Source organism: Balearica regulorum, chromosome 3 (genome assembly GCF_011004875.1).
Source record: "Balearica regulorum gibbericeps isolate bBalReg1 chromosome 3, bBalReg1.pri, whole genome shotgun sequence".
Lineage (NCBI taxonomy): Eukaryota > Metazoa > Chordata > Aves > Gruiformes > Gruidae > Balearica > Balearica regulorum.
In genome coordinates this window covers 75,063,572-75,085,973 of record NC_046186.1, presented here as the reverse complement: position 1 = coordinate 75,085,973, position 22,402 = coordinate 75,063,572, and the positions used below count along the sequence as shown (strand labels likewise).

Sequence of the window (22,402 nt, the reverse complement as noted above, 5' to 3'; positions counted from 1 at the left end):
ACAAATACCCTCTGGCATTTTTTCTGTATCTGTTCATTTGGATCATTAAGTCAGCCAAGAAATACACATAGTACTTCCCTGACAACAGAAATTCTGTGTTGCAGCTTGGTCTTTGATTCGTAAAGCTCTTCAAATGCGAACTCTTGCAGGCATGGTTAATACCTGGCTTGTAGGCAGACAAACCCACTCCTACTGTCCTTGCCAAACCCACCAGAAATGCCTCGACACACCTGACCGGATACAGAAGTCCCACCTCATAACCTGTTAAAGAATGTAAATTGTGATCTTTTCCTTCTGCAAGAGTGTCAATGGCAGTAAAAATTACCACCTAGCACTAACCACTTGCACAGACTGGATGAACTAACAAGGCAAATTTGGAGCAAATACCACATTTACTCGTTTCTTGTCTCATCCCTGCTCATCTTCCCAAGATAGCTTGACAGCCCTGTCAACAACCCAAGCAATTTATCCCCAAGGCAGAAAGATGACAAATAATAATGGACAGAAGACAGAAATTGCAGATCACCTTGGCAGTGGTCAGAGCAAGGGAATTTGGTTTGTAGGAATGGGCAAAGAGCGTGTTTCAGAAGGGCAAAAATCAGCATGCTCTTGAAAGAGAATGTTGGAAAAGAATCAACAGAGGACAGCAGGCAGAAGCCCTTCCCTCAGAGATACAGAGGGACCAGGGGACAGGGGACAGGACAATGGGGTATCACATGAACCCCAGATGGCTCTGGGGGGCAAGCACTGATGGGCAGCAGGACAATCTGACCTGCAGAGCTAATGCCCTGTGTAGGATGTGACCCCTACATGAAGCCCTGGGAAGGAGAGGAGGAAGACTGCTGCCACATTTGACAAAGCCCTTGAACAGGGAGGGAAGTGGGGGGGTTGTGGCAAAGGCTTGCCGGGGGAGAAGATCAGACCAGGGCAAGGGTCTCCTGATGCACACCTCTGGTTCCTATCCCATTCAAGCAGAGAAAGGGCCAACCTGATCAGCACCCTCCTTCCTAAGCCATCAAATCTTCTATTTGTCCAGATTCTCCAGGGGCAAAGAAGAACAGGTTGAAATACTCATCCTCTCCTTCTCAAAGGCATCCTCTCCTCCTCTTAAACAAGCAGTACCATTTCAAAGCCTCCCCACCCAAAGCTATATGCTAAAAATAGAAATAAACAAATGGCTCAAATATATAAAGAAATAAATAAGAGCTCACTGAGCTGAATAGTGCATTTTTTTTAAAGCTGTTCTGTTCTCTACCAAGAACCACAGTGTGCTCCCTTCCTGCAAACAGCATACTCAGAAAAAAGAAAAAAAATATTCCATATTTACAGAAAAATACATTGCTTATTTTAAATGTCCTTATGCTTAGAAGAAGAACATGGAGTTTAATCCATACTCTGCAGCAAATTTTGAAGTGGTGGCAGGTGGAGAACAAATTCCCAGTATGGGAACACAGTTCTTTGCTCAGTGCTGTCCTTCAAAGGTCAAATATAAGAGTTGGTGTCCTGGTGTTTCCGTTTCTTGCCACATTTACCAAAATGACTGAAGAAACAAGAGGGGAAGGGGGGTTTAAGGGTGAAAGAAACAGGAAAAGATGTAGTCCAAGTCGTAGTCCAAGCTGCAGTACTGAAACATTTGCTTTCTGCATAGAAAATTTTCTCTTTCTTTAGTTTGTACATTGAAGCAGGCAAAAGTTGTTGATGTAATATCCAAAGCCACTGCTTGAAACACTAATGTATAGCACTAACTCCTCAAGAAATTTAGCCAAGGCGTAAATGCTCCCTGCACACCTGCAGTGCAGTGAAGAGTCTGGCTTGCCATGTGCCAGGTGTGGGAAACCTGTGCCTACAACTCTTCAGCTATAAAGTCATCTCGTACATGACTTTTCTATGACTTCAAAATTTGTGGTAATGCTCTCATGATAAAGGGCCCTTCTTCACAGGATATTTTGATTGAGGTAATGGTTGGTTTTCCTGAGCAGAGAGTTGCAGGCTTACTTTGCAGTATCTCGCACACTATTACTTTCTGCTTCCAGAGGTGCATAAGACAACTTTGTGTCTCTATGAGAAAAATACAGATTCTATCCCCATACTTTTTTAACAACCTGCCTTGGTGGTACTGAAAAGTTCACATTGCTATTGAGGAAAATACCACCTGGTCATAACATCAACCTAACTAGGGAATTTTCTTTGACACTTGGAAAACCAGTAATTTATGACAGCTGATAAGGTTGGAGAACACCCTCAGGAAACTCACCCAAGTAAAAGTAAGAAAATACATATCATACCTTGAAAGCTGCTCCACATCCTCTACTGTTTCTGGTAAAGAGATTCCCTTTGTCTCTGGTAAAAGTAATACTAGAAGCCCGCAGACAACTGCAAGAATACCTACAATGGACATCAAAGAAACACAAAAACAATAAAAAAAATTGTTATTTTCTCATTTTTAGGGCTTGTCCACTGAGGAAAGTTTATTCAGACAAAGGTTGAAGTGAGATTTTCAAAGTGCAACAGCTATTTCTGATTGCCCTACTCTTATCAATCACCTTTATGCTACATTAATTTAACCTTTCACAAAAAAACCTTGAGAACTAGGGGTTCGTTTGCATCCTGAATTGCCCCAAAAGGGAGATCTGAGAAGTAAAACACCTGAGATAAGTCCACATGGGCAAGTGCATGGAAACTGGACTGGAAGCAGAATGGTATTTCTCACATAAAACAAATTTGCCTTTGTTCAAGTGGCTCTGTCATGTAGATGCATCTGTGTTTCTTGAGATCATTGAGATTTTCCTGAAATACTCTCTTCATGTATCCATGGGCAAAGTAGATTATATGATTCAGAATAAAAATTCATCCTTGGGAAAGAGCTTTCAGAGACAGAGCCAAGCTGAAATAGTTCATCAGGAATGGTTATTTTGGAATAATTTCCTGCATAATTTAAATAATGTCATATGTCAAAAAATAGAAGGGCTGGAGCAAAAAGGAAAATGTTCCCTGACTGTTGCACAGTCCTCTCTGATCCTCTCTGATTTTGTAGCTGTTTCCTCAAGAAAGAGGGAATTCATATGTCCTTCAGCAGCAGCAGAATTTAAGAATTAGATAATGTGAACACCATACTTCTATATATGTCTATTCTTGGAACAATGATAATCTTTCCATTTTTGTTTTAAAGCTAAAGTTGTCATTTGCACCAACTTCCCTTCTTATTCTTTCCTATCCCTTTCGCTTTTTTCCCCAGTCACATGTATCTCCTGGTTTTGCCACAGGCTCCCATTTCCTTATTGGAAATAACTAATTTTTCTTCCACAAAATTACTCCACAGGGCTCATTTTTCCCAAAATGCAACTGAGGAAAAGAGATGGACAGGAATACGAAGTTACAGTTAATACAGCATCCATAGTCTTAACTGTATATACCAAAAACCCCAAACCAAGTATTTTTGACAGGACATTAACCTCTACTTTTGGGAGACTAAGCTTACTTCTCTGCAATTACAGAACTTAGCTGTAAGGTTTCTCAGTCTTAAAGCACGTCACATAGTTTCCTTTATGCCCCTTCAGCCAAGTGACCCAAGCAGACCTGAGATCTCCCATAGCGTGCAGTGAAATCACCCACATTTCACCCATTTAATGTTCAGCTTCTTGCTCTAGGCGTGACGGTTGAGAGGGGCTGGTCTGAGGGCGAGATGAGGCCACACACTACACTTTTGCCCCAAAAGAAAAGCTCTGTTAGGAGGAGGATATTTAAACCAAAAGTACATTTTAAATCAAATCTTACTGAAAATAATTAGAGGTAGCTCCAACCAAATGGCTGCTAATCGGAAAAGCAGGAATGGGGCTATGATCCCACCTAGGTCACACAAACTCGAGCACAGGGAAACACCAAAGTTTCTGCAAAAGAAAAATAATGCCAGATACTTGAGAGGCGCTATCAAACAGATGCACCAGCAGTTTAAGGAGCAGAATGTAGACTTAGCTCCCAAATTATCTTGTCAGTATATGCCCTCCACATTGAGCAGTGACTATACAGTTAGGAAACTCTGGAGAAAACCAAGTTTTACTAAAAAGCACTGAAACAGAGAATGGGGAAAAGCAGAGGGAAAAGTTGAAAGATTCTTGGGAGCTTTCGACGTACCTCAGCGTCGTAGGGTACAATTCAGTGTTCACAAGATAGACAATTTCAAAAGCCATTGTAATGCCCAGTCTTCCCAGCGTGGCAACTGTCGTTTTGAGCCATGGGATATCTGTTCATTTGAAAAGAAACCCGGGTGAAGTGTGCTCTGCTGCACCAGCAGAGTGTTTCTGAGAGCCCCAAGCCCTGTCAGCAGAAGCTACATCACAGGAATGCTGGATCACTGCAAATCAGACTGAAAGGCCACTGCTGTAGATATCAATCTATATTGGCATATATTGCTTTCCTGCATCATGCAAGGCTGCTTTGGAGAATCAGAAATCAGGTCTAGTTGATTGATTCAAGATGCTGGTGGGGCATAACAGCATGGGTGGGGGAATGAACATTAAAAGCTTCCATGATTATATCCAAATTGTACTCTGGAAAAGAGCATTTATTTACATAGGGATGTTATGCTGTAAGAAACACTGTTGAGTTGCCTCCCAAAGCCTTCTGACCACAAAGAAGCTACCTCTAAAGGTGCATCTGCAGTAACAGTAAAATAATTCTCCTTAGAGCAGGCCAACTACACTTCATAATTTGTTTAGCCACTGCACATTACACACAGTCCTAATAGTGCTGCTCCTGGCCATCCTCCCCTTCCCTGGTGCTTGTCTTTGTACCTGACACGACCAGCCCAGGGGCCTTATGCTGCCCCAGTGGCTCTGCCTGGCTGTTCTGGCTCCGCTGAAGACCCGATGCCCAGCCACTGCCCTGCATACATGAGCAGGGAGCCCTTATACATCATCAAGGGGTGTGATGGCCACATCTGCACCACAGGGCAGAGCCATCCCCCCTATCTGTGTGCAACCCCTCAGCAGTCCAAGCGCTCTCTCTGGAGAGCCGGTGGCCTCTGGAGGAGCGTCACAAGGAATGCAATAAGCACTTCTGCAACGCCCTTGGGAGAGGAACGTTGCCTGTATGGTCTAACCACAACGGGGTGGACGGGGAGGCGAGTGAAACAACAAGCCTGAACCTGGCACGAAGAGGAGTTCTGCCGCACTATGGCAGTGATTGTGTTTTCTCAAAACTTCAATAGGAAGAACAAGAAAACATTTCAGTTTGCTCTGAACCAAAAAATGAGATGCTTGGGGTTATTTCCCTTCCAAAACAATCAAACAAACCCCCATTACATTTCATCCCATGTTGCGAGACGCTGCCTTTGCCCTGAAAAGTCCTGTTTTCAAACACTTGTAAGAAAAGCAAAGGCTACAAAGAACAAAACAAATCCACGTTGTCTCCCTGGCACCCTTCAGTCCATCAGACCCCCGAGGTGAGGGTGACGTCCGTGTGCCTCCTCCTTCTGCCAGGGCACATGAACTGTGTGAGCACCTCAGCATGACAGAGCTCTCACAAGCTGCCGCTGCAGCTTTTCCCATCTGTATAAACAGACTTTTCTTCAAAGCAGGACTTGTACCTCAGGTGTCCCATCTGTGAGTATCTTACTCCCCAGGCTGTCCTCTCCTCACCTGGGCAGAGTCCCCTCAGCACTTCACCACTGCTGAGAGAGGCTGGTAGCCCCAGGCCACCGCTTTCCCCCCTTGCTCAGACCATACGAGCCCCACGTGATGCTCCTGCTCTAACCCCAGACCTGCTGCACTGTGCTCAGCATACGGTGTGGCCCAAAATACATGAAGGTGCTAGAGGCAAGTGTCCTGCAGGTGTAATTCCCCAGTGCCGCTCTTTGTTTCTTCCTCCTGCAACAGCCCTAGCTCCAGGCGATCAACAGTCCCCAGTCTCTGCTGTCCCAGCGCGTCCCTTGTACTTTTTTAACAGGTGGAAAATGATGCTGGCAAATCCAGCAGATGACACGGTGACCAGGCCCTCTGTGCCTGAATTGCCATGCCCTGCTCTGGGGAAGCTGCTACAGGAGAACGGAGCAGCCAGCATCTGCTTGCTGTGTGGTGGCTCTTCCAAGAGGCCCACAGAAGTGGGGACCTGGGGAAAATCCACCAGGACAGTAGAATCAGTCTTCACAGGCTTCTGTGGTCAAACTGATGAATGCAAACAAGTGACGGCAACGTGATATCCCAGGGCACAATCACACAGCCACCGTTCCCTTCCCCAACATTTCTGCTTCTGTTAAAGCAATGAAGCTCCTCAAGTACCTGGCTATTCTCTAGGAAAACAACTGCCCCATGATATAACTTCGGGAACTAAAACCTCTAAGACTGGCCAGGACTGTCCCTTATTTCGACAGGAACATCCCTGAGGAGGAGCCTCTCTAATGTCTGTTCAGCTGCTGATCCCCAGCTATGTTAAGGGAAAGCGTGCTGATAAGGTAACAGTTGCTTCAGAGTGCCTCCAAATGCTTCCCTGGGGTTAAAGAAAATACACAGGAGGAAAAACAATTTAAAGAAAAGATAGGAGTGCTGGGAAGCCTGTGTGCAGTATCAGACCATTTAGTTGTCCTTGAAACCAGATAAGAATGACTTAATCAGAAGTCATACCTTTCTTCCAACCCCTTAACATTGTCCAAACTCCTGGGAAGATGAGGGCAGGGCAACTATCTCCAGGTTGTCTGCCTCAGCCCCTACGTTGTGTTGTGGTTTGCATCATTTTATTTGAAAATGAGAAGACCACCAAGCTGCCTCAGGTAAATAACTGATTTCTTACATCATTAAGTGTCTTCCAAGTAAGGGAATGTATTTTCCCTCTATGTTTCTATACTATTCCCTTGCATTTGCCTTCAAAAACAGTACAGGGCCTTTATACAATTTTTTTGTACACTCAGCTGTTGCTCACCACCCATCAAAGATCCTTACATGTCCCAGGGTAATCTATAGGCAAGTAAGATATGTTGTTCCATGACTGCAGTGCTGCTTGCATCGCCAGACACTTGCTTTCAGCTACAGTTTTGTGTGGCCTGCTGTCCTTGCTTAAGAGGTGTCAGAGAGAAGTCATTGACCTAAAGAGCTTTACATTGAGAGGGGAATTACCTTCTGGCAAGAAGGTAGTAATGAAGCATGCAATTCCTGCCACGATGTTGCTTATTGCAAAAGGAAGGCGCCGGCCAAAGCGATCAATTGTCACTAAAATTAGGAGAGCAGCTGGCAGCTCCACAGCTCCTGAGATGAAGAATTCTAGGAAGAGGTTTCCTCCAACAATTCCTATGCGCATGATAAGTCCTTGGTAGATCAGGGCACTTGTGAACCTAAACAGAAAAGGGGAAAAAAAAAAAAAAAAAACATTGAAAGGCAAACAAATGACTACAAGCAGCTGGAAAGATCCTAAAGGTCACAAGGGATTTTTTCTTCAACCCCCCCCCCCCCCCCCTTGTAACAGGCTGGACTGACATGGGCACTCACCAGGCGTACATCAGGATAAGCGTGTTCCTCCTCATTCGGGGAGTTCTCACCAGGTCGAGAAAGGAGGGGTTGCTGACCTCCTCATTGCTAATAGTGATCTGAGGAGAAAATCAAGCAGTAGAGTCAGCTGCTGGGGGTCAGGCAGGTGCTAGGGCAGAGTTTCGATGTAAACATGGTGCTCAGCAATATTCCGGTCCAGCGAACAAAGGTGCTGATAAGCCATCTTGCTGCTTTTAGCACTCCAGAGCAGATACGGGAAATAGCTTATCACTGGACACGACTGTGGGCTTTCCTTAATGATGATCGTGCAAAAATAGGGAAAAAAAATCCCCAATCTTGACTTGAGAGTGGAAAAATTATTTCCTCATCATAAACTGAGAGAGGTTGACCTGGGATTTCTTGGAAGGCAATAAGCTGTTGTTGTCACATCAGGGTCACTGGAAGCAGAGCTGCCTTCTGCCAGATGTGACAGAGAGGAGGAGACCATGGCAGGAAGGGCAAAGTGATGGTCTGAGGGAAGCAGGGAGAGAGGGGGTGAGCAGTGAGCAATGGGCTTGGGAACATGGCTGGTGGCACAGCTGGGCAGCGGGAAGAAAAGAGTGAGAGAAAGAGCAGATCTGTGCAGGCAGTTGGGTGCTAAAACACATTCAGCTGGTGAAATTCAGTGGGTCTTAAAATACACAAGCACCGCGCTGAACATGGCTTTTATCCTGGAAGAAAAAAATCCTGCAAGTATGAATTAATGGGTCTCATACTGCCTACAAAGTATAGTAAATCTGTTCACAGCTTCCTCCAATTCAGTCACAATGAGGCACTCAAAATCATTAGTTAGAAGGTTTGACAATAACAGAAAAGGGCAGGATTTCACACAGCCTGTGTTTACACGTTGGAGTTCATTGCCATAGGATACTGTGGAGCCAGAATATTAGCAGGGCCAGAAAGGAATTAGGCACATTGATGGAGGCTGTTTTTAACAGTGGCCAGCACTTTTTAACCATGATGTCCAAGCCAGGTGTCAGCCCTTTTGTTCATATGTCTATTTGGCAGGTGAGGAGGCCAAGGAAGAGAAGGCAGAGGTGGTTTTAGGCAGGGACAAACCATGAGACCACCCAAGAACTGGCAGCGGTGGCTGGGATTGGCATCAGCTCTCAAAGCAGCTGTGGGAAATGTGGGGTTAAATCTGCTGTGCCCTTTTTAGGAGGATTTCAGGCAGCCTGGTTGCTTTGATTCTGAGTTATCACCCCCCTCCTGAGAAGAGGTCTAAGACAGCAAAGAGAAGAGTAAATCCTTTTCTACGACCACAGCACCCGCTGCCCACGCGGGCACAGGAGCCCAAGGAAATGATCCTGGCCGGTGGGGAGATGTGAGTGAAAGGATGGAGAAGCATGTGGGAACATGCAGATCCATGATGACAAAATGGGTAAAGCCAAAGGCATTGGCTGGGGGTCTTGTAGGCTCATCCAGGGCTATGCCCAAAGCTTTTGCCCTGTATTTGTTTTTCATATCATAAGGCAGCACAGATGTTTTTCAGTGAGGTTCGGCTGGACGTATTTACACATGATTTTTTCATAACTGAGCAACACAAAGCTTTGTAAGTGGACAGAGAAACCTCTGATTTCTTCGAACTTCGTTTCTAGTCCCTCTGGCTTTTCTTCTGTAACCAGAGCCAGAAGTTTTCTTTAAAGCGCTGCCACTTCTGCTGCATGCCAGAGCCCTTTGTAGGGCAAGCACAGGTTGCTGGGTTTCTGTACTGCTCTTGAATCCTCTCATGTTATGGTTATAAGGCTGCCATGACTTTGTTTATAAGAGCAGGCTGCCAGCCATCAGTTGTGACTCCGTGCAAATATGGGTTTAGTTTTCCAAAGAACTAAAGATCAATTCAGCACGGCTGCTACCATATATTTTTATGTCTTAATAAAGTCCTAATAACCCCAAACATGACTGAGCATTTTTTTTATGAATGAAGTAAAAAAATCACTGTGGAAAGTCAACTCTCTGTGGGGAAAAAAGTCCTCTTTTTGTTCTTTGAAGTCAAGGAGATTTGCTATTCACATCAGTGCAGTCAGGAATTCAATGACAGGGCCCATGTTTCCAAAGCTACAGTTCCTGAAAACTCTGGAGGAAGTTTTGTAACCAACTTCCCTGAAATTTTTATGTCCCACCAAATTACGTATCACTGTTTCTGCCATAATTTTTAAAGATTCCTCATAGCACAGACATATAGTTCTGCACCTGCTTAATTCTGCACAGAGCAGTCCATCCATGTATGTCTATAATACATATGTATGTAAGTTAATATATACAAGAAATATATTTGTCTAGATATCTCTACATTGTAGAAATATATATATATATATATATATATATATAAAGAGAGAGGGCTTTTTGATACACAACTCTCTCAAGAAGCAGCTCTTACTCAGCTGGTTGCAGTCCATTCTGCTTTTGGACAGAGACCGAGAATAAAAAAATTAGCTTGAAAAAAACCATGCTAGGATAATTGCGAGCAACTGGACAAAAGGAGTTTATAATTTGCAATTAATTTAATGAGTTCTGAACAGAGCTGAATTGTAACTGTGTCGTAACTCACAGAGCAAAAGAAGCAAATGTTTATCTGTTTTCATACAAAGGTCATCTGTGGTTTCTGCATGCCAATAAAAATGCAAGGCTGTTACATCCAGAGCCATGTAAGTGACTTGACTAATGAAATTGTTACAGACGTACTGGAAAATCTTAGCCAAAACGCGTTGATGGATAATGCCTCTCTCTTCTCCCTGTCCCTCCACACCTGTACCACTTATCCTGAAATTCTGGAGTTGCTATGTGAAAGTGAATTCTGATGTGAGTTAATGTAAGAAATACACTTGATCCGTGACTAACGCGCTTCCCGGAGGTGCTCTCTCCCCTCTGGGCACAGCACCAAGGATGACAGACATTGTATATTAAAATGGTCCCAGGAACAGATCCAGCATGAATCTGGATGTGTGGAGGTTAATCTGCTGCAGATGTGAGTGGTTTAGGGTCATGAGCATGGACACTTAAGAAAAAAATTTAATATAACTTAAAACAAAAAGCAGGGAAAGACACACATTTCCATTCCGACATGATGTTTTGAAAATGTTGATGTTTAGAGAGGGGAAGCGGGTACAGGAATGCGGGGCTGAACGTGGAGGGGGAGCTGCAGCAGCAGAACCTTCCTGCTACGTGTCTCAGGCCACACTTGGCACTGGGTAATGCTGACCTGGATGGGGGAATCTCACAGGTGTATATGCCCCAGCCAAGAGCAATGAATGGATTTACCCTCTTCTGTCTCTTTAATCAGTCTTTTCAGTTTGTTTCTCTTCCACTGGTTTCAGTCTGCAGTCCTCCAGTTGTGTACATGCTACTCCAGCGTGATTAGCAAAGCTCATTCTGTGTTGTGGTACAGCTGAGGGCAATTTCCTGACCTTGGCTGGTGTCACAGAGATGTCTTGGCTTCCATCAGAAAAATGGTTCATTAATTGCTGGCCTAGCTTGTTACTGCTCATCAAAACTCCTGTCATGTTGCTTCACTAATGTACAACAGTTTTATCCTGTGTATCCCATTTCTTGGCCAAGGAAGTTATATATATAACTTTTTCCCCTGACAAACCTTTGTGTGCTCCCCTGAGCAACACAACACTCATAGAAACGCCATTATAGCAACGTTATGGCACTTGAACAAGTTACGAATAAGGCAGCTGGCTGTGGAAATGTATATTTCAGCATACTCATCTCTGCTGACAGGTCTAGTTTTGACTTTACAAAATCATTAGTCCAGAATCATATATCCTAAGAAGCATACCATAGGTTAGGGCCCAGCTTCTCTGTGGAACCTGTTGTGTGAACTTTACCTTGCCAGAACTGTCATTAACATATACTTAATGAAGGGGAAAGATAATGGAATATTGGTATAAATCAACTGGCCATTTCTACACTCCTGTTGCCACATACCCCTTTCTGTGCACACTTCATACATGGTCAATATTTATAGCAGGAGTGGTCCTGAATAAGCAGAGCTGCTTAGGCTGGCTGGCTGATTTATGAAACCTGTTTCTCACCAGGCAAATAAAATCCTATGGATCTGGGAACAGCTATCTGGTGTTTAAGAGTGTCAATAATTACTGCTTGGGTTTCACCCATAATTATACTCTAGCATTTTGGTGAAGCAACCTCACTTTTTCTTGATAAACTGGGCTAAATTCATAGGTTCTCCCTTGCTTAAAAAGAGCAATGAGAAAGACCTAAGTAAGATACCACGCTGTGGGAACCCAGGTTGCCAACTACCTGTTAGAAAGGACACACATCATGATGTCCCTTCCTGACAGGATAGGACACATCAGCCTCCTCCAAACACTGCCATCCCAAAGTCTGCCTTTGGTCTTAGTGAAAATTTAGTTAAAAGTCACATATGATAATTTTGTATATGTATAAAAATGAATGTAGATACATATGCTTGTTTGTAGGCATAAAGGATACTACTGTATACTGATAGATGGACGTTTTATGTAGGCCATTTCTTTTTAATAAGAAAATCACAATTTCTGTCTGAAATACTTGTGGTGTATTCAGTATGCCACCTCTGGGCTGCTGTGTGCTAACAATTTGCAGGTGTTTTCCTTAGTTCAAATAGTGATTTCCAGCATTACTGTAGCTAGCATTTAGGCTCCAGACTTGGTTTGTTGCGGAACAGGAACCTTGTCCACATTTGTTGTCATCACTGAACCATAAGGCCAATGCCATGGTAAACATGGTCTTAGCGCCAGGCAATGCTACCCAGCACAGAACAAGACAATGCCGCAATGACACAACCGTGTCATTTAAAATGCATTAGTCCTTTCAGTTCTGTCAAGACCACTTGTCAAAGTACTGTAATTCTAACATATATTTTCCTGTTTTGTAAATAGGGATCTCAGACAGTCTTCCCCTATTTTGAATTTTGGGGCATATTTTCCCCCTACTGGGATGGAAGCAAATTTATACTTAAATTCCAGTTTTCTACATCATCTTCTCTTTGAATTGTAAAAGACATTCTAGCAAAGGAGACAGGGAAGTGGATCCTGCTGTCTCCACTCACTCTGTCAGCTAAAATGGCAGCCACTGTGAAATGCCATTGGCCCTCAGGCTAGTTTCTGATATGTACCACAAGTTTTTAAAGTAGGAGTGTTGCAAATGAAAGACCTGATTCATTATTCTGTCGACGTTTCTTTCCAGCCCATGTCTTTCCAGCCAGTTCACTTTTACCCTCTTGCAATTAACAAAGTAGGTATGGGACTGACAATCTGTTTGGTGTGACACTTCAAGAGTGTTGCCCATCACATAAAGAGAATGCATTTTAACACAACTGAATCTTCAAAAGATTAAGAACTTTTAGGAAAAAACCTCTAGCTCAAACAGATGACAGTACCTCTGAGTAATGTGGTGAGAGATATTTCCCGTTGTGTTTTGCAATGTTGTGCATGATTTTTAATGCCTTCTCTCCCTTTTTGCGTGTCAGGAGCCAACGTGGAGATTCAGGAACCACCCTGTAAGAACACAGAAGTCATTTAATAGAGGTTTTGCCCTTTAACATAATAAGTAAATCAAAACCATTTGCCTTTTGCCTGTGTTAATACACAATACACTGGTTTTTCAGTCTTTGGGATACAGAAACTCTTTTGTGGACTGCTTTTCCAGTCAGTCTCCTGTAAAATATTTGGTCCTTGTGGGCAAGAAAGAAGAAAATAGACTATATCGATACTCTCCAAAGCTGAAAAATAAGAAATCTTAACTATTGTATTTGCACAATGGATGTCAAAAGTGTGATAACCAACACGCAAACAAGGTACCTGTAGAAAAGCAAGGAACAATGAAAGTCAACACTAAACACATGTAGTACCAAGTATAGGCAGACCAGGAGACTTCTAGCTGTATCATTATAGGATAGACACACACACACACTCTCAAATATATACATATTTTATCTACTGAACACAAAGCAATACTACTGATTGGTGTTTCAGTTTCTGCTAGCCTAGGGTTAAGATAATTCACAATTTAAAAGTTCACAACAGGCAATGTTTAAGGAAACAATGTACAGGAGGAGGGTATGTGGATTAGTTTCTTTGGATCCAGCCCACAGGACAGTTGTGCTCCACTGGGACAGATGTTCACCACAGCATAGTGCTCTGCTTCCTCATTAGCTCTACTGCCCAACTCATGGGACCTGTAGACCACGTTCAGGCTTGAACTGAGTACCTAATTAGAGGTAAAGGTGGGGTCCCATGGCTGACAAGAAAAGCAGCCTTTGGTCAAGTTAACCAGATATACAGCCAGCCCCAGGCTAGGCAGTAGCAGAGCAGCGTTCTGTGAAGGTCCATCTGTGGCAGACGAGAGAAGCAAATCCTGGACACAAGAAGGAAAGTAATGTATGTCTGTGATTCACTAAAAAGAATTACAAATGCCAAAATCAACAATATGCAAATATTTCCTTCCTAACCTACAACATCTTGCACACTGGAGACTTGGGACCACAGCCTGGGTCTCAAGGTGCTTGAATAGCAATGGCAGTAATGACAAGAGCAATGACTGCAACTTTACCAGTAGTAGAGCAGGAAGAGGAAGTTGGGCAGTGAAATGGCCAGCTGGATTCCCTGCCAGGTGGGAATCAAGTACGCAATTCCAGGGAGAATCATAATTCCCAGGGTGAAGAATATCTGAATCACAATCCCAACGATCCGCTGGTCAGAACCAACAATCTCTGTCACTAAGCAGAGAGAAAGCCAACATAAACAACACAGGAACAAACCTAACTTGAAAGAAAAACATTAGTGGTGGAACATAAGGAAGGATAGTACTGTACCAGGTCACAAGTCTGTCTAGCCCAGCATCTTGCCTTCAGCAGCGTAAGCATGTCACCAAGGCCATCCAGGGCAAGCATGGGTGACACCTCCTCATCAATTCACCCACCATTCTTCAGCTAGACGGGTTTCTGACTGCATGTTTACTAATGAATTAAATAGGGTCAGGGGAGGAGTTTGAGAGTGCATCATGATCATGCATAGTGGTAAAATGATAGCACTCTTCCTGGCACAGTTTTGGCCGATGCCCCAGACCAGAGAATCCTCCAGGCAGGGGCTGCTCCCAGCAGGTAATATGGACAAGGCGTCTCTGGGGAAGACAGTTTAGCCATACCATGCTGGTTGCTCTGAGGGCTAAGGTATGGTATGGTCCACAGCTTGTTTTATTTATTAGAAAAAACATAGCCTTTGTTGGATTTTTTAAAAATATTTTTGTAGATTTTTTTATTCTGTGAATGTGTCTAATCACTTCTGAAACCTATGTAAGCCCATATTTCAGGCCATGAGATCCATAGTTGAGATGAGCAATGCATAAAGAAGTGTCTCTTGTTTGTTTCAAAACTGTCACCACTATTTAGCCTTCAGAATAAAAGCAGAGGGTTTTACCTTGGTTTATAATACACAGAAAACACCTTTTTTTTAATTTTACTAAAGAAGGCACAATTTTACAGATAACAATGATTTGTTTCAGCTGTCAATGCAGGCAGATATGACACCATTACTATTTTTATTGACTGTTCAACACGGCTGCACAGCTCAGGGGCAACTCTACTGCCTAAAGGCAGCTGCTCAGCATTGCCCCAGGAAGAGCTGGGTTGTATGTAAAAGCAAAGCGAGATTCTAGGGTCAGCCTGTTGTGATTCTGAAGCCCAGATCAGTAGCTTAAGAGATGTATTAATGGCAACCATCTTCCTGGTCATCTGTATATGCCTTTTAAAAGATATTAGGTTGGTAAACGCTCTGGGTGATCCCGGGACATAAGAGTAGATCCCTGACGGGATTTAGATGGAATCACTCTCTCCAAGAATTAAGCACCTTGCTTAGGGCTGTGGTAATACACTGTCCCTCAGGATGCCGTACCTCTGAACCTTTCCCTAAAGTCAGGCAGTCTGCTCTGAGCATTGCAAAATGTTCCTTTCTGTTAAAACTTGGCCATTTTAAGGAAGCCATGAGTCTGTCATAAAACATTTTGCTGCTTAGAGCACTTGCCAAAGTTTTAGATTAAGATCTCAGTTTAAAATTAGGCCATGTGTTTGGGAGTGAGGGGAAAAGCGGCTTTAACTTTGCCCAGAAAACTTAAGTGCTTCTGGGCTTTATTTAGATGCTGAGAGGTCTAGACAGGGGGTTGGAACCATGCTTGCACCTACATCACCACGATTGTTCCCAGGTCTCACTGTAACTGTTTATGTCTGGTTGCAAAAAAGTCACGGGCCTCACAGACTACAGTGATGTTACAAATTTTTGCACTACATAATGTTATCACTGTGCTTTGGGTTATCTTAGTTGATGCTATTTATAAAAAAGCTTCCCTCCCTTTTCCCTTTCCAGGTCCATATGGACCCTGGTGCCCAGCCTGACACTAAGCAAAGCCTTCCAGCTAAAGAATGAAGAGCAGCCATCCAAGTGTGTGTCCTCCCAGTGAGGAAAAGCAGTTAACTCTTCTGAGCATCTGTGGAAGATGTTCAGTCTCCTCCAAAATTAACCATGTCCCTGTTTGGGTATCCTGTTTGATTTGAGTCTTGCTCTGCAGATTTTGATCCACTTGGTGATCTTCTATGTAATAAGAAAATCTTTATCTATACACATTCTACTCCTCCACCTCTTAATTATTTATGTTAATTCCTCCCCATCAGAGTCCATAGACTAAACAGCCATAAAAGTCTTCAGCTAACATCCACAGAGTGTATTGCATTGCCACTGAATTGCCTATGGCCAGCTGCACACAGGCATATTCAGAAACCACAGTGATGGGTACAGAAGGAGAGCCTGGACAGTTCTGAAGGACACATCACTCTTGTTGGTCTGTCATAGCGCATTACTTCTTCCTTGCTCTTCTCCATGGCATCCTGTCAGGTCAGGCAGGCTTGTACACTGCTACTCATTTCCATCTCATATCGGTACTGAGCAACAGAAAGAGTTTGCACTTACTGCCATTCTGAGAGGCCACCTCTCTACCAGCAAATTAGCGGATGCTGCCAGGCAAGGAAACACTAGACTGCTTAGCTGCTAGAAAGGTCCCCAGCATGGTCTGGACACAGGCCAATGACTGCTTCCACAAAAATTCAGTTCAGGCACAAGCTCAGACCAAGTTACAATTTGCATGCAGCCACCTTATCTTGGAGGACAAATGCATTAACTAGGATGGACTTGGGTTACTCGTTGTCTGCTGACCCCAGGGACAGTGCTTTGCTCCCAGGAAAAATTATGATCAAGAGCAGATGTAGCTGGATTCCTCATCCTCCAAAAATCCCTCACTTTTCCTAACCAGAAAAGAAAGAAAATAACAGTTCTCACCGATCACGTAGCATGTCATCCAGGTTCCCTTGCCAAACACACCTTGGAGAAAACGGAAGATCACAAATACAGTAAAGTTTGGTGCAAATGCCACTATGATACCACATATCCCAACCCCAAGACAGGAGAGCAGGTAGATGAGGATTCTGCCGTATCTGTTGAAAAAAGGAAAAGAAAGTGAAAGTCATGAAAAGTCACAAAGATGGGGGTTTTTATCCTGGCACATCATTTTAATGCTAGATCTCAAAGTGCCTTTTTGAGACTGGCCTTGTTCCAAAGGGAGACTGCCTGAAGCTTTGTAGTGTTTGGGATATGGGACTCTTTTTTCCCTGCAGTAGTTATTACTGTCTTTATATGTCACTAGTTTTAAAACTGGTGATGTCCTCACCAGTCCCGCTTTTATTTTAGAAAACTGTTTATCTTTCATAGCTAAACTATGACCCCATTCAGATTTTTGATCCAGTTGAAATAAGGGCAATGTTTGTTGGGGATTTCTGTTTTCACAAATTAGTCTCCTAATAGTAATTAGAGCCAGTTCTGCAAAAGTAAGTAATTTCTTCTTTAATTACTTTATGTGATTTTCCCTTTTTTATCCCTTTTTACTATATTCCTTGGAAACATCAGATTTTCCTTAAAAGTATTTTTGTTTGCTAGTTCAAAATTGTTGTCTGAGATGACATTCCAGATAATTCTGTAAGCATTCCTGCCTACAAGAAAAATCATACATTATTATTACTATTACTACAGACACCAAAGAAAAATAAAACTGGCAGAAATAATGTCTTTTCTGACCTGAAGAAATATTTCTGCCAATGAAATTGTCAGTGGTACTCTCAGCCAACACATAGGTTGACTACCATTAATTATCAGCACAAACCAGGCTCCTCTTTTAAGAGCAAGGTAGAGCTTATGGGAACTCCCCGCTCCGGGGCAGGTCGGCTGCTCAAGCTTGAATATCGCCCACATGTTTTCCTTGGTATTCATCCAGCTCTAACACAGTTGAGGACCAGCTGGAGGGAGCTACGACCTCAGTGGTAAGTGTACGAGTCCAGCCTGTGGAGAGAGTTACCATACTGAGTCCCTTCTTTCCTCAAGTAGCTGCTTTCTTCATCAATGGCGCCTATTAAATATCCTCCAGTAAACACCAGTCCAGAAAACTCTTCTGAATGCTTCCTTTTCATTTCTGTGTCCTTCTGCCCTTCCTGGGTCCAGATGCGCACAGAAAACATCGGAAACCAAAAGGAAAGCTCTTTTCGTGACATTTTAATGTCCAAACAGGACCAGTAAGTACGATTGCATGAAGTTTCCAACCCAAAAGGAAGCGAAGATTATATTGGCTGGGTTTTGTTAACCCAGGCTGGGGATGTTTATCCAAAGTGAATCAAACCTCCAAAGTGCTGATGCATGTGTATTGCAGGTGACACTACAAGTGATTTCACCTCCAAAACCATCCAAGGACAGCAGCCCTTATACAGTACCTGTCTGCAGCGTAGCCCAGGGTGAACGCACCGGTCAGAAACCCCAGATTGAGGATAGCCTGCGAGAGATCCAGCATCCAGACATTGCCGCACACAAGGTTATACTGAGGGAACAAGGGAGAGGCATAAACACTCCAGGTGGGTCCTTCACCATCCTCAGAGCAAAACGTTATAGAAGCTGCATAGGGCCAGGCAGGAAAGGGAAGGGAAAGTTCAAATGTGCTTGTTCAACAGCAAGGACCAGCGGGTGAGGGAAGCGCAGCCATAGCAAGCACTCTTGAAGCTGTCATGAAGATAGAGGGAGAGCTGTTCCTTGCCAAAAGGATGCTGTTTCATACATCAGTTGTCCAGATATGGAAAGCAAATTGCTCTTTTGCAAACCAAACACAACGCTGTTAAATATGTTGCCAAGGCAAAGCTACAGCTTTGTTTAGTGCAGAAGAAGCGTGCGCAGCTATAGCCAATGAAAACATCGGCTTATAGAAATGGTTTATTTCTTTTTCTTAGTGCCTTCTAGATAAAAGCAAAAACATGTGGTTTCTGAGGAAACTGAAAACAGATCTCAGATCAATTTCAGACACATGGAATATGTATTTTCTTGGTGTAGCTTTCCCAGACTTTTCTATTCCTTATATTGCAGTAGCCATAACTTCCTAACACGATGTTACACTGGTGCATATTTGAAGAATTCATTAACAGGGATGGGGATGGGTGGGGTGAAGGGAAGAGGGAATTGGTTAAGAGGAAGGAAGACAAAGAAACTAGGAATTAAAACTAAAATGAAATTGAAAATAAAGTAGTTATCCAGACAGCATATCATTGGAAATTACTTTAGAGGTTCTTTGAGAATAAAGAAATTCCAACGGCTGCCTGCAAAGTTCTGCAGGCCTTACGGGAGTCAGGAGGTTTTGGTCCATACCTGGGGTAACCTTAGGAACAACGCAGCTTCAGGATCAAGTAAGCCACAGACAATAGTAGCTGCCACCATTTACCCTAGAGAGACCCTTGTGCTCTCAGGCATGAGCCATAAGAAATCTTTTTATCGCTAACTGTTTGCTGAAGCTGGTTGCTGAAGCACACACAGCATGCCACGTTTCTGCTCACCAGCACGTCACGTTTGTGCTCACCAGCAAGCGTACCACAATACCAGCGCTCAAACACTGTGCTTGGACGGGGTGGCCACAGGGTGGGTTAGAGAGAGGATTAACAGCCTCTTCTGCCACTCACAATTCTCCAGACTCCGAAATGTAGTGCCGTGAGCCCAAGCTCTGTCTTAGCCCATTTACCTCCTGTGATGCCCAGCGAGTATTGCCAGTGCCTGGTGTTTCAGAGGTGCCTACACAGGAGATACAGAGGGCACCCAGACCTGGATTTCACTGACCCTGAATCTGGACCCAAAAATCTAAAGTAATACTCTTAAATGTTTATTTATGTACCTAAATAAGAAACCTTTCTTTTAATATTCTGAACTCCACACAGGTGTCATTGACACTCATTTCTACGGGCTATTCTTCACTTTTAAAAATGAAACTCCTCAGTTTTGATTTCAAATATACTATTGGCACTGTCACTGACAGTAACTACAGCAGAATCATTGTTATTAGTTATGATGATTTTACTGGAAGTCCAGGATGTAGGTTTGTTTGTGGCCTTTTGTTTTTCTTGAAGCCACAGGCCTGGGAATGTTGTGACTCAGAACTGCAGTTCCATCTCTCACAACTGTGAAGAAAAACTTAGCTGATAACCTCATAGGTCCCCAACGCAGTAGATATGCCACCCCCACTGGCTTCTTTAAACAAAGTCACAGTTTTGATGTCTCCCCCATTTCTCCAAGGAGCCTGCCTGGCCACTTCTCAGCCACACCAGGTCATCAGTATCTGGCTTCCATGTCTGTAAGTCTTGAGCAGGAGCTGCAGCTTCCTCGGAGAGGAATAAAACCTCCTCCATTCCCCAGAGGCACAGAGAGGAGCCCTCACACCTCTCTCCTAGCAGTCCCCACGAATAAGGGAGATCCGAGCCCATGCTCTGCAGAATGAGTTGTCTCCCAGTGAAGGTTAAGATGGCTCAGTGCCTCACAAGCATCTTAGCTCCTTGAAAGGTCAAAACCTTGGAGGCAAATACCAGGCTGATAGATCATCAGGGAGGGTTTCACAGAGGACCAGGTTTAAGAGCCCTTCACAGGCACAGTCAGAGAGCACAACATCCTCTGACACTTGTGATTGCTTGTGACAAAGATGGCCGTGAGAGATGATTCCTCCTCCTAAGCCGAAACAGCCAAGGAGAGAATGAGGAAGGGAGTAAGAGCGTTATTACCTCTCCAGAAACAGCAACAAATTAGTGCGAGAACAAAATTGAAAAGTGCATGCAGTAACAAAACTGTTAAAGCAATGTCAAAATAAGATGATGCTTAGACATAAAATCCTTAAATAAAACCATTGTAGATCGCTTAAAACCAGCTCACTCCTAATTTAAGCCCACGTTCAGAGACGAGGCCCCAGATTTCTAACACCTATAAACTGCATCGGGATGACAGCCCTCCCCGAGCCGGGGCCCCAGGTTTCCCAAGACGCGGGAGGCTGTCCCGGCAGCCCAAGCGACGGCAAAGGCCGCGCTGCCGTCGGCAGTGCCGGGCGGGCGGCTGGCTGCCCCCCGTGAGGAGAGGCGTGCTTCCCGCCCTGCCGCGGCCGGAGCCAGCCCGGCACCCTCCGTGCACCGCGGAGCCGCTCTCCCGGGAAGGGCGCCTGCCCTTCGGAGGGCAGAGGAGAAGCTCCAAAGCCACAAAGGTAGCTGAGGAGCTCAGGTCCCGTGGTGGTGGTGGGTGGCTGTGCCGGGCAGCGCTGGAGCCGTGCCCAGGCAAGCAGGCAGCCTGCACAGAGCTGCCAGGAGGGACCAGCCCCAGCACCCGCTGCAGGCACTGGCCTTCAGGGTTTGTACCTTTGATCCTTTTTCAAAGGGTATATTATTTTTTAAAATAATTTGATCCCTCTTTACTGTAAACAGGCAATGAATAAGCTATCGTGAAAGAGGGCAGGGGAAAGAACGTGTGCCAGAAAGAGTGATGGAAAAATATCTTTACCAGAGAGGACTCTTTCATCTGAACAACAATTTCAGATGATTTAGGTGGCAGCTGAAACTAGCTCTTGGCTAACAGTATAGTCAAATATTCTGGGAAATAGGAAAATACAGAAAACTTCTATGAAACTATGAGCTCTTTCTGAAGAGATTAGTGACAATATGCTAACTGTGCTCTCCTAAGTCAGTCCTCCACTTTGTTATTTTCTAGGTATTTAAATAACTTCTAGTTCAGATAAGCATTCTCAGACCTTTTCTGTTTGCTTGACGTAGCACCTAGCATTTAAGTCATCACCCTGCTAATGTCTTGCTTTTCGTTTGCAAACATAACCTTTAGAAGGGAATGTAACCTTTAAAAGAGAATTGCACACCCTGCAGAGATATTTTTTTGATCCAAGCTGTTAGACCCACATCACCACTTCAGCTGTGACCTGGTTTGGTTGTGCCTGATAGTTATCCCTATCTGCATCACCTGAAGGAAAAGCATCTGCATCAGTTTACCCAGGATTTCAAACTGTCTCCAGTTAGCCAGTAGTCCTCCTATCTAACACTCCCCCAAAACATCTCCCATGTCCCTTGCTAGCAGCCTCCATGAAAGGGAGCGTAGTGGTGCATCCCCTCTGTTTCTGAATGGTCATATGCCCGTCCATGCATGGGCTGATGTTTACACTCCTACCACACAGGCTGCTCCTATGCCCAGGCAGATGCAGTCCACTTTGTGAGGAGCTCACTGACCAGGAGCTCCTGCAATTCCATGCAAATACCTGGTGGCATCAAGGACCAGAAGAGCTATCCCTGCCAGTAATCATCTCCCACTGTGAGTAACAGGAGATCCTATTCCCTGAAAGTACATGTTCTCCTCATACCATACCAAAAAATTCCCAGCATATGGTCTTTAAATGTCACAGACTACCCTCCCATGATCCCACTTGGTTTCCAAAATTGGTAACACCGAACATCAAAAACTCTAGGGCTCTCCATCTGTCTAGACCACAGCTGTCTGACT

General features: G+C 44.1%; 1 protein-coding gene across 3 annotated transcripts in view; it reads right to left on the bottom strand.

The window, feature by feature from the left end:
* Nucleotides 1–401: 401 nt before the first annotated feature.
* SLC22A3 (solute carrier family 22 member 3) overlaps nucleotides 402–22,402 on the bottom strand; it is a 31,031-nt gene continuing 9,030 nt past the window's right edge. Inside the window, exons 2-11 of one of the 3 annotated variants that reach the window (XM_075748501.1) lie at nucleotides 18,325–18,428; nucleotides 16,847–17,001; nucleotides 14,073–14,238; nucleotides 12,901–13,018; nucleotides 7,476–7,573; nucleotides 7,107–7,321; nucleotides 4,132–4,240; nucleotides 3,775–3,887; nucleotides 2,286–2,385; nucleotides 402–1,540 (exon numbers count right to left, since the gene is read on the bottom strand). In XM_075748501.1, coding sequence (XP_075604616.1) covers nucleotides 1,483–1,540; nucleotides 2,286–2,385; nucleotides 3,775–3,887; nucleotides 4,132–4,240; nucleotides 7,107–7,321; nucleotides 7,476–7,573; nucleotides 12,901–13,018; nucleotides 14,073–14,238; nucleotides 16,847–17,001; nucleotides 18,325–18,428 — 1,236 coding nt within the window. In that variant the 3' untranslated portion in view covers nucleotides 402–1,482. The remainder of the gene's footprint in view (nucleotides 1,541–2,285; nucleotides 2,386–3,774; nucleotides 3,888–4,131; nucleotides 4,241–7,106; nucleotides 7,322–7,475; nucleotides 7,574–12,900; nucleotides 13,019–14,072; nucleotides 14,239–16,846; nucleotides 17,002–18,324; nucleotides 18,429–22,402) is intronic. The other 2 variants (XM_075748503.1, XM_075748504.1) reach the window with 2 other exon arrangements.